General features: G+C 44.9%; 1 protein-coding gene across 3 annotated transcripts in view; it reads left to right on the top strand.

Moving 5' to 3' along the window:
- VSIG10 (V-set and immunoglobulin domain containing 10) overlaps positions 1–10,681 on the top strand; it is a 31,542-nt gene extending 20,861 nt beyond the window's left edge. The window contains exons 5-9 of one of the 3 annotated variants that reach the window (XM_012650187.1): positions 1,756–2,049; positions 4,699–4,809; positions 5,096–5,108; positions 6,615–6,826; positions 7,936–10,681. In XM_012650187.1, the coding sequence (XP_012505641.1) occupies positions 1,756–2,049; positions 4,699–4,809; positions 5,096–5,108; positions 6,615–6,826; positions 7,936–7,991 (686 nt within the window). In that variant the 3' untranslated portion in view covers positions 7,992–10,681. Of the gene's footprint in view, positions 1–1,755; positions 2,050–4,698; positions 4,810–5,092; positions 5,109–6,614; positions 6,827–7,935 lie in introns of all 3 variants that reach the window. The other 2 variants (XM_012650186.1, XM_012650188.1) reach the window with 2 other exon arrangements.
- Positions 10,682–12,000: the final 1,319 nt, after the last annotated feature.

The raw sequence follows: 12,000 nt of genomic DNA, 5'->3' as shown, positions 1-12,000 counted from the left end.
AGATTATCCCGGATTATCTAAGAAGGCCCAATGCAATCACAAGGGTCCTTACAAAGGGGAGGCAGGCAGCTCAGAGTCGTAGTAGATGTGACAATGGAAGCAGAGGATAGAGTCATGTGAGGAAGGGGCCAGGAGCCAAGGAATGCAGGCAGCTTCCAGAAGCTGAAGAAACAAGGAAACTGTCCTCCTCTGGAGCAGCAGTCCCCAGCCTTGTTGAAACCAGGGACCAGTATCACGGAAGATAATTTTTCCACGGATGGGGATGGTGGGTGGGGGGAGGCAGAGCTCAGGTGGGGGTAAGCCATGGGGAGGAGCTGTAAATACAGATGAAGTTTCGCTGGCTCGCACTGCTCGACTCCTGCTATGAGGCCCGGTTCCTAAATTTCATGGAAGACAATTTTTCCACGGATGGGGTTGGCAGGTGGGGTGGTTCCTAACAGGCCACAGCCTGGGGGTTGGGGATCACAGCTCTAGAGCATCCAGAAGGAACCAGTTCTGCCAACACCTGATTTTAGCCCTGTGAGATCATTTCAGACATCTGGCCTCCAGAATTGTGGGAGAATAAATTTGTTTTAAGTCACTAAGTTTGTGGCAATTTGTTCCATCAGCAATTGGAAACAGTTGCCCTGTTCTCTTAAACATCCTTGTCAGACTGTGCCCATTTTAAAATACGATTGGCATAGTTATTATACATAGAAGCTTATAGCCTGGAAGTAAAGAATGTGGACTACAAAAGCCCAGCTGCTTGGATTCCAGTCTTACACAGGGTAACCGACTTACCCTGGTTTGCCCAGAACTTTCCTGGTTTTGGCGCTGAAAGCCACGTCCCGGGAACCCCCTCAGTCCTGGGCAAACTGGGACAGTTGATCACTGTAAATCCCAGCTGCATTACTTACTTAGTTGTGTGACTTTGCGCAACTTAATTAACAATCTTGGTGCCTCAGTTTCCTTATTTGCAAAATGGCGATATTAGGGTTATTGTGAGAATGAGTTGGGTTAATATGTGTAACAGTGCCTTGCCCATAGTAAATGCTCAATAAATGTTAGCTTTTATTCTGTAAGATCAGATGTGGTGCAGAAATTCTGGGAGTTGCTTCGTTAGAAAGGAAATGCAGTATTCCTCCATTATCCACAGGGGATATGTCCCCAGAACCCCAGCGGATGCCTGAAACCACAGATAGTACTGAACCCTGTATATATTATGTTTTTTCTGTACATACATTCCTGTGATAAAGTTTAATTTACAAATTAGGCACAGTAAGAGATTAACAGTAATAATAATAAATAGAACAATTATATCAATATACTGCCAGAAAAATTCTGTGAATGTGGTTTCCTTCCCTGTCTCTCTCAAAATATCTTATTGTACTGTACTCACCCTTCTTGTGATGAAGAGGGGATGGGAGTCCACTTGCTCAAGGCTTCTTGGGCGTGGCTCCGGGTCATGGTCCTCAAATTTGGTTCAGAATAAATCTCTTTAAAATTAAAAAAAAAAAAAAAGAGGGGATGGATGGTGCAGGATGGTGTGAGATTTCATCATGCTGCTCAGAATAGCATGCAATTTAAAACTTTATGAATTGGTTATTTCTGGAATTTTCCATTTACTATTTCGGACTGTGGCTGACCGCAGTAACTGAAACCCCAGAAAGCGAAACAGCGGATAAGGGAGGACGGCCGTAATGTTCTTGAAGACCTCAGGCCAGGGCTTGAATCTCCTTGAAAACTGGTCGGTCTTTACCTTCTTCTGATCACCAGGGGGCCCCTCCCTCCTCTCTGAGCCTCTAAAGACTTGCTTCGTGGGGGGCAATGTGACGCTCACCTGCCAAGTGTCTGGAGCCTACCCCCCTGCGAAGATCCTGTGGCTGAGGAACCTCACCCAGCCCGAGGTGGTCATCCAGCCCGACAGCCACTATCTCATCACCCAGAATGGCCAGAGCTCCGCCCTCACCATCCGCAACTGCTCCCAGGACCTGGATGAGGGCTACTACGTGTGCCGGGCTGAGAACCCCGTGAGAGTGAGGGAGGTGGACATCTGGCTCAGCGTGAAAGGTGAGTGACGCAAGTGGCCCTGCTGGAGAAGGGTCGAGGTTCAGAGCACCTGGCATCAGCACAGGGACAGACTGGTGCCTCCCTACACGTGGGTCACTGCCAGCTGCTTGCCTGTGGCTTGACAAGATGCCTGGGAAAAATTATCATCCAACCCTAAAATCTCTAACATTTGTACAGGGAGCAAAGAATTACATACTATCCATTACACACCAAAGAATATGTATAGTAAATGAAAGTTGTGAAGCACAATATAAAAATGAAAACCCAAGAAACTACCATCTACTTAAGATACAGAGCAGTGCCAACACTGATGATTTAGAAAACAATAAAACTTAAAAAACCAGGATGCCCACTTAAATTTTAATTTCAGAAAAGTAATATTTTTTTGTATAAGTATGTTCCAAATATTGCATGGGACATACTTATACTAAAAAAGTATTTGTTTATCTGAAGTCCAAATATCACTGGGCATACTATCTACTCTGCCAGTAGGTCCTTCCCATCCCAACCTCATTTTGGGCCTCCCACAAAAGGCGACCACTATTCTGAATTTGTTTTACTTAAAAAAGATGTTTACTATATATTTATATATTTCTAAATAATATACTGTTTAATTTTTATTTATTTTTTTTATTTATTTTTTTGGAGACAGAGTCTTGCTCTGTTGCCCAGGCTAGAGTGCAGTGGCCTCATCATAGTTCACTGCAACCTCAAATTCTTGGGCTCAAGCGATCCTCCTGCCTCAGCCTCTCGAGTAGCTGGGACTGCAGGCACATGCCGCCCTACGCCTGGCTAATTTTTCCATTTTTTGTAAAGATGGGGTTTTGCTCTTGCTTAGGCTGGTCTTGAATTCCTGGTCTCAAGCAATCCTCCTGCCTAAGCCTCCCAAAGTGCTAGGATTATAGGCATGAGCCACGATGCCTGGCTTTATATGTTTTTGAGTTTTAAGAAATTGTTATGGCTTTATATCATACGAGTCCAATTACATGTGGCATTCTGAAAAAGGCAAAAAACTATGGAGATAGTAGAAAGATCATTGGTGCCAGGCACTGGTGGATGGAGGGGAGGGTTGAATAGACAGAGCACAGAGGATTTTTAGGGCAGTGAAAATGCTCTGTATGATATTATTGATCTAATGATGGATTCATGTCATTATACATTTGTCCAAACCCATGGAGTATCGAACACCAAGGATGAACTCTAATATAAACTATGGACTTTGGACAATAATGACATGTCAGTGTAGGTTCATTGACTGTAACAACTGCACCACTCTGGTGGGGATGTTGATAATTGGGAGAGGCTGTGCATGTCTAGGGGCAGGGGGGATTTGGGAACTCTCAGTACTTTCTGCTCAGTTTTGCTGTGAACCTAAAACTGCTCTAAAAAAAGGCTATCTTTAAAAAAAATATATATGTAGTCTTTTATGATTTACTTTTTTCACTCCACATTTGTTTCTAGGATTTATTCATGCCAGTGGGTGTAATTGTACTTCATACGTATTCACTGCTGTATAATTTTCCATTGTGTCACTGTTCCATAACTAAGTTAAGCAATTTCCTACTGATGGATGTTTGTGTTGTTTCTGACTCATTATGACAAACAGTGCTGCCGTGGACATCTTTTACCCCGTTCCTTGTGTACATGTACACCAGGTCCCTAGGCAAATATTTCTCTAGGATATGTACAAGGAGTAGAAATGAAGGTTTACAGAATATGTGCATTTTTATCTTTATGAGATAATACCAAATTATTTTCCAAAGTGCTGGTACCAGCAGTATATAAGAGTACTGAGTTGGTCCACATTTTCATCAGCAGGCTTTGTAATTTTTGCCCATCTAGTAGGTGGAATCTAAAATGGAATCTCACTGTGGTTCTAATTTGAATTTCCCTGATTACTAAAGATGTTTTGAGCATTACTGCCTATGTTTATTTGCTAATTGTGTTCCTCCTTCTTTGAAATATGTATTTGTTTTTTGATATTTTCTTTCTTATAGATGTGTAGGAAATCTTTAGAAATGCCTTATACTAACTCCTTGTTAGTTTTACGTGTTACAAATATTCCTTTCAGTTTGTTGTCTTTTCTATTTTCGTTACGATATCCTTTGATTAACAGAGGTTCTTATTTTAATTGATTTTATGAAGCTTTCCTGATTTTTGTGAGTGGTGTGAAGTAGGGTCAAGTTTCTTTCTTTTTGTCCCCCCAATTTGGATCACCAATTTGTTCATGTGCCATTTCTTGAATAGTGCCTCCTTTGCTCACTAATCTGTCATATACCAACTTTCCTTACATGTGTGGGCCTGTTTCTGGATTCTCTATTCTGTTCCACTGATCGCTCTGTTTATCACAGCATTGGTAACTCGGACCTTTTCTTACCCATGCCCTTAGCAACAGTCTTGATGTCTGGCAGACACAGAGATTTCCGTTGTTTTTTCTCATCACATGCTTCATTTGGTACCCACAAACTCTCTGTCTGAGGTTGGGAGATGAGATATTTTTCTTACGTGACAGACAATCATAAGCTTTACCCAAGGTCATGAAACCAAGATAAGACAATACCTGGACCCAGGCAGAGGAGGGGGAGGTGTTGCTCTCCTAGTTGCTCATGTATCAGATGGAAGAGTCAATGGTGTTACTTGTCTTCACAGAACCTTTAAACATTGGGGGAATTGTGGGAACCATTGTGAGCCTCTTTCTGCTGGGACTGGCCGTTATCTCAGGGCTCATGTTGTATTACAGCCCTGTGTTCTGCTGGAAAGGTAAGGGCTTCTCGGGCCCCTTTGCTTCTATTTCAGTGTGGGTGGGGGAAGGAGGCCCTGGTCATGCTCCCACCTGAAGTCCCATTCAATAGGCTTCTTCACTGGGGCAAGATATGCAATAATGAGGCACCTAAGTACCATCCCTGAAGACCCTGTCACTTCTCATGTTGGGTCAGTTTTCTCATGTGTTCCTCTTTTGCAAAGGTTAGCGCTTGATTAAAACCCTGTGTGAGGCTGAAGTGGATGTTACTGGATATTAACTGTCTTTCCTTTCTTCCTTCAGTAGGAAACACTTTCAGGTGAGTGTTCCTTAGATTCAAATCAAAAACCCATCTCCATGATCTGTCATCACTTCTGCTTTGTTTCTTTTCCTAAGAACAATAATGGCAGCTACTATTGAGGACCTGCCATGTGCCAAACCCCGGACCAGGGGCTCCATCAGGCATTATTATAAACTCATAACCTCTTCAGGGTGGTGGTGGTAGCACCTCCATTTTCCAGACAAGGAGACGCAGGCTCAGTGAGGAAAAATTTCTGCAAGCTCATCTAGGAAGTAAACAGCAGTGTCTGCCCTCAGATCCAGGTCTAATTGATTCCAAAGTCTGTGCTGCTTTATGACACCAAGCTTCCGGGTTGGGTGTCACAGGTCTGTCACTGAGATACAAAGACAATGTGTACACATTGAGCCCAATCATTTGTGTATTTGTTTTATTTAATTTTCTAAAGAGAGCTAAAAGGAAGACTAAGTCATAGTCTTACAGGATGTTTTAGAAGACTAGTCTGAATGCCCAGAAGTCTCTCCTAAAAGGAAACCCCAGTAGGGACAAAGTAACCAGTGGGATGTGTACATTTCATTTTCTGAGGAGATTCTGGGTTGGAGCAAAGAATCCTCTCTATGATCCTATGGAAAAACAGGTTCTCTTATCTGTTCATAATGATGGGATACTATTGTTCTGGTACCATCTTTCATGGGAAAATGTTACCTTTACTGCCCTGTTCTGGAGGGCCATTCTCTCCCTAAGTCTGTCGTTCCCTGAGCTAATCTGTCACAGGAGGCAGCAGTGTGGCATAGTGGGACAAGGCTTTGGAATCAGTGGACCTGGGTTCAAATTGCAGCTGTGCCGTTCCCGAGCCCTGTGCCCATGGAAAATTCCTGACTCTCTGAGCCTTCGTCTCATGATCTGTTTCACTGAGGGGGCCGTGAGGATGAAACGAGGATGTCATGCTCCCCGGAGTGTGATTGACCTGTGGCATGCGTTCTTCCTTCTGTAAGAAGTGTACAGTCTGGCTGGGTACACAGCGCTAGGCACACAGCGCTAGGCACAGATAAACTAAGAGCAATTAAGTGCAAGCTGCCAGGCATGGACTCCAAACGCAGTCGTAGTTCAAGGTGGTCGGGGGAGGAAGAGGACTTTACCTAGACCCTACGTAACGAGGAGTAAGAGAGATTCCAGTAAGTGGAGCAGAATAAGAGCATTTCAGAAAAGGAACAGAGCATTTTTATACATGCCATGAGGGGACTCAAATGGTAGATGCCTGGGACAATGTGATCACCTGCCACAGTAGCAGGGGAAAAATAATGAAACACACCCAGCACAAGATACGATCATCTGTGGCGATCTGTGGCACCACTGCTCTGTGAGATTACAACCACACTGCCATCTCATGACTTACCCAAGCTGAACGCATGAAGAATTTTCCATGTTACTAACGGGGTTGCAAAGTATCTAGTGTTTCCTATTCAGTGAGGGCTGAAGTTGGGAACAAGTTCTCTTGTTGATTATTTTCCCCCCTTCGGAAATTAGGAGACAAGACATGGGTGATGTCATGGTTTTGGTGGATTCGGAAGAGGAGGAAGAGGAGGAGGAGGAAGAGGATGCTGCAGAGGAGGAGGAGGAGGGAAGTGAGAGAGAGGAGTTGCCAAAAGAAAGAGCCAAGCATAACCACATTCACAGAGTGACCGCACTGGTGAATGGGAACATAGAACAGATGGGAAACGGATTCCAGGATCTACAAGGTAAAGTCTTCCTCAAAAACACTCTGAACCACTGTAGTCAGCTTCCTAGTAGGAAATCTGCAAGGGGTGAATTTCAGTTTTTAAAGGTTGGGGAAGATAGTTAGTTAAAGTTTAGTTTAGAACTTGAGAATCTGTTATCAACTATCAGTACGAAAATTAGATTGACAAACATTTATCCAGGGCCTGCTCTAGGACAGGCACAATATCGGCATTGTTAAGGAATAGAAAAGGAAGACCGACCGGCTGGTTGTGGTGGCTCACACCTGTAGTACTAGTGCTCTGGGAGGCTGAGGTGGGAGGATTGCTTGAGGTCAGGGATTTGAGACCAGCCTGAGCAAGAGCGAGACCCCGTCTCTACGAAAAATAGAAATATTAGCCAGGCGTCATGGTGTGTACCTGTAATCCTAGCTGCTCGGGAGGCTGAGGCAAGAGGATCGCTTGAGCCCAGGAGTTTGAGGCTGCTGTGAGGTATGATGACACCATTGCACTCTAGGCTGGGCAACAGAGTGAGACCTTGTCCAAATGTCCTAAAAAAAAACAAAAACAAAACAGAAAGGAAGACCAATAGCATCTGTGTACAGAGAGCTTTAAAAGACCAGTTAGGGTGAACAGACTAAAACACACAGGGGAAACAGAAACATAAATCAGATTTAACTAACACATTAAGAGAGGAGGAGAGGAACTGTTACAAGAGGAATTTGGTTGCCTGCTGGATGATACCTTTAAAACTTATCAGACCTCAGAGAAAGGCAAGAGCCTAGAATGGTGTGTTGGTCAGGGGAAGTTTCATGCAACAGGTGGACATGAGGCAAGTCTCTAAGGTCAGTGGACTTGGAATAAATAGAAAGAAGAGAGGGTGTCCCCGGTTAGGGCAGTGGCCTGAGCTGACAGCAGGAAGGAAGTCTAGGCTAGCATTGTGCATGCCTACAGGGTAACAAACAGAACAGATGAAAAGGGAATACACACCCTGTCCTACCTTCTCCTCCCTGAAATCCAATTCTGTAGCTCACCAGGAAAGGACTAGAAATCACTGAGAGGGTTGAAGACTGATAGTAGAAATCACACTATTGAGATCACTCAACAGTTGGTTTATTTTATCCTCTGTGCAGATGACAGCAGTGACCAGCAAAGTGACGTCGTTCAAGAAGAAGATAGGCCAGTTTGAAGAAGAGGATTGTCCATCCACGTCTTCTTGAAAGCTTAGAAAGCTACGTCGAAGATGAACTCTTCACTCAGCTTTGATTTGACTTGCGCCCCTGCCGGGGGCTTGCGTTAGCAATGTGTGGGTCTCTCAGCAAAAAAGGAAAAACACACCATCTTTCCTTCCTTTTTTTTAAAAAAGAAAATTGGTTTGATTTGCTGTAAGTTTTCTCAACAGTGTTAAAAAGCTTTGGGAAAGAGCAGTGTGCGTAGGAAAGCTGCATTTGGTGTCTCAGGTGGCACTTTGCTGTGACTCCTGGCTTTATCCAGGTTGACCTACTGCAAAAGACACTGGTTTGGAGGGAGTAGGGGTGAGAGAAGGACTTGGCCTTGGTGCCCTTTGCCACTATTAAGGGTTTAAAACCAGCTTGCTCCAGCACAAAAGGGAATATCGTGGGGTGACAGGGAAACTTCCTTTGTCACTGCCCAGGTGAGCTTGTGACCAAGGAGGCAGGCAAATGTCAGCTCCCTGGAAAAGGTACCAATGCCAAGCCAGAGGAAGGCAGTTTGGTTCAGGCTTTGGAGTCAGAAACACCTGAGCTGGAATTCAGGCTCTGCTACTTCCTTGTTTCGTGGGCTGGGGCATGTTGTTTTACCTCTCCCTGGGCCTCAGTTTCCTCATCTGTAAAATGGGTGAAATGACACCTATCTTCAGGCTTGTGATGAGGATTAAATGAGGTAATTTGGGAGATAAAAATGCCTAGGGAGGTGCTCAATAGATGTTAGTTATCTTTTTTTTGCCTTCCCTAGTGGAAGAAGAATGTTAAGTGTAAGTTATGAGCTGCTGCCTGCTCCTTTCATTCTGCTTTATAGAATGGTTTCATACAAGAGCATTATCAGAGTGCGCCTGACGATTTTTGTTTCCCTGGAGATATAATTCTTTTCAAAAGAGGTTGGGGCTGATAAGAGGAAGTGCCTTTCATTGTAACCTCACATTTTGCAGAGCTGCATATTTATATAAAAGCCTCCTAGGTGATACACTATGAGCTTTCAGACTTTCCCATTCTTCTTTTCTTCTTGTTGCTTTGAAAGAAGGCAGGAGACACACTTTATAACAGAGTATCTGGTGATAAGAGCTCCTTGGGCAAACCAGTTCATCTGGTCTCAGTTTCTCTATCTTGGAAATGGGAATGGAAAAACTTGTTTCCTTCCTACTTCCTAAGGACATTATGAGAGTACATTGATCGATAACATTTTCAAATGAAAATACCATGTGATGAATTTAGGCTGCCAATGCTTCCAGTAGATCCTTGTACAGTTTTGAGATTTTTTTTTTCTGATTTCATCCAAATTTCTTAAAAGTCAGGGACCTTATAAGGGTGCAATGGATGTGTGCTACGCGTGAAAATTGGACTTGAATTTGCACTCTTTAATGTTGCATATCCTGCAGTAATGAGCAAGACCTAGGGCTTAAAGGGGAACTTTCCTTCTCCTGTACCAGGAGCTGAGACTCCTAAGATGTAGAAGTTGGTTATCTGAAGTAACCCCGCAGGTGTGGTTGCAGGGGAAGGTCTACTTTCTTCGGTGAAGGGATTAAACTGAAGAAAGCACCAAAAGTATGTCCTGTCCCCAGCTCAGGACACTGGGGAAGTTAGTGGACTGCAATTTCCACTCTTCAAGAACAGCTGTGAATCGCAGTTCTACTTGGCTAGGTCTTTCGCTGCGTGGTACCTGATGTGCTTAAGCCTTCTCAACAGTGCAAATTAGCGTCATTTCAGAACAGGATACTTAGGTTGCTTCCGAAGTCACTGAAGACTGAGCTAGTCTCTCCTTGAGAGTCTTCAGTGACTAAATTCCAGAATTCAAGAGTCCGCTATCCAGAGGCAACCAGATTAAAAATAAATAAATAAATCCCTAGCTGGGAACGCAGAGACTGTTTTGCAAGATCGCTGGGATGTTTTTCACAACTTCCTCTTCTCTTGCACACACAATTTATGATAGGAAATATTTGAGGGTTTTTCCACTAGCAAATGGGAACTTCAGGGTCTGGATGCCAAACACTATAAACCCTTGACCAGTAGAGCTGTGACCGTTGTCACTTTTATTTGAGCACTGTGTACACATTAATATGCTGGGTCAGTTAAGAGCCCAGGTACTGGATGTTTTCATGGTTTAAGAATTTTTAACGAATTAGGGCTACTTTAAGACATCCATGCCCAAATCCACAAGCATGTTGACAGTGGATTACGGCATTTGTCTGGCAAAGTCCAAGTTGTTACATTGTGCTTTTAAAAAAATCTTATCTGCATGTATTGTTAAACACTGAGCCCATGAGATCTACTTATCAGAACCAGGAAGAAACACTTCAGGGCCATTACAACTGACATTTCTTTTCCTCAAAACCTGGTGGACCCTGGGCAGGGGGCTCCACAATCCTGTGGCTTTGATATTGGCTCCGATCCTCACAAACACAGGTTCTCTAATTGCAGTGAGAAAACAGGCTGGAAATTTTCCATAAACCATGCCCTGAGACCTGGAAAATCATCCTTGCTGGGTAAAATTTATTATGATGCAATAAGTGCCAACCACTATTTCTCACCATGGGACTGGCCGGGAAAGAAAAATAAGCAGATCCCTTACATGTTAATATGTGGTGGGGAAGGCTGGGAGAAATTCATCCTGAGGTTATAATAATGGATTTTTTAAAAAAGATAATGGAATAAAGTTATTTTTAAATACATGCTTTAGTGATCTTGATTTAGCCCTGATTAGTAAATGAAAAGACTGGGAAAAACAAATTTGCCAAAAAAAATTATATTTTTACTAGTTTTCTAATATTGGTAACAATATTGTTCCTTTACCTCTTTTTCTTTTCCATGAGTTATACATAGAAATGACCTGAAGACACCAGGAAGGGAGCATTAGGAGGCAAAAAATGGAAACTGCGGAGAAAATTGAAGAGACATATGGGAGGGGGCGGTGGAAGTAACGAGGCTGGAGAGCACAGCAGATGGGAGCTGAGGTGGAAGAGGCTGAAGATAAAAGTGGACGCTCAAAGACAGGTAGCTGGGCCGGTTTCTGTTTTTTTGAGACGGGGTCTCACCATGTTGCCCAGGCTGGTCTCAAACTCCTGGCCTGAAGCCATCCTTCCACCTTATTCCGCCTTCCAAGGCGCTGGGATTACAGGTGCGAGCCACTCCGCTGGGCCTGGTTTTTTTGTCTGTTAACTGGGAAAGCAGAAAAAGAAATGCCCAGTGGAAAATGGAAGGTGAAAACGGGCAGCCAGAGAAAAAGGGAGATTCGAGAAACAGTGGGGGTCCAAAAATGGACCAGTGAGGTGAACACTCAGGAGAGTAACCCTGGAACGAGGTGCTCGGGGACCCGGAGGACAGAGGCCAGACGGGCAGAGGTAATCGAGGGGCTCATAAAACAGGGGTCTGGTGAAAGAAAAAAAAAAATTACGACGGAGGGATGGGGTGAAAAAGAACACGGGTACCTGAGGTCATGGTAGGACACACAGATTGGGTTAAAACGTTTCAAATGGGACGGCTGCGATGAGGAGCCGCGGACCAGTGACGTAAAGGAAGGACGGGGCAAGGGGGAGAGGCGCGAGAACGACCTCAGGCTGGCACCGGGACGAGCAGAGGGAACGGCCCCGACGCCCTCAGGTCGGGGTGAGGGAGGACGCGCTGGGGACCACAAAGACCCCGGCTACGAGAAGGCGAGCCGCCGGCTCCAAGCGAGACTCGCGTTGGAGGACACACGGGGGGAAGGAGGGCAGGGACCGCAGGGTGATGAGCACAGGTGAAGGGGTCGCGGGAGGCACAGAGGACACCCTCCTTCCGACCCGTCCCCGCCTGTGCCACCCTGCCCTCCTGCCCCACCCTCGCTTCCCCTTCCGTTCCCGCTCCCGCCGCACCCCTCACCCTCGCCCGGCTCCTACGCCTCGCGTCGTTCCCTTCGCCCTGCTTTCTACCCCGTCCTCCCACCCTCCCCGTGTCCCCTAAGTCGCGCTCTCCCCCGTTTTTTCTCGG

Source organism: Propithecus coquereli, unplaced genomic scaffold (assembly GCF_000956105.1).
Source record: "Propithecus coquereli isolate 6110/MARCELLA unplaced genomic scaffold, Pcoq_1.0 Scaffold314, whole genome shotgun sequence".
Lineage (NCBI taxonomy): Eukaryota > Metazoa > Chordata > Mammalia > Primates > Indriidae > Propithecus > Propithecus coquereli.
Note: the sequence above shows the minus strand (reverse complement) of the source record. Positions and strands in the feature narration are given on the sequence as shown.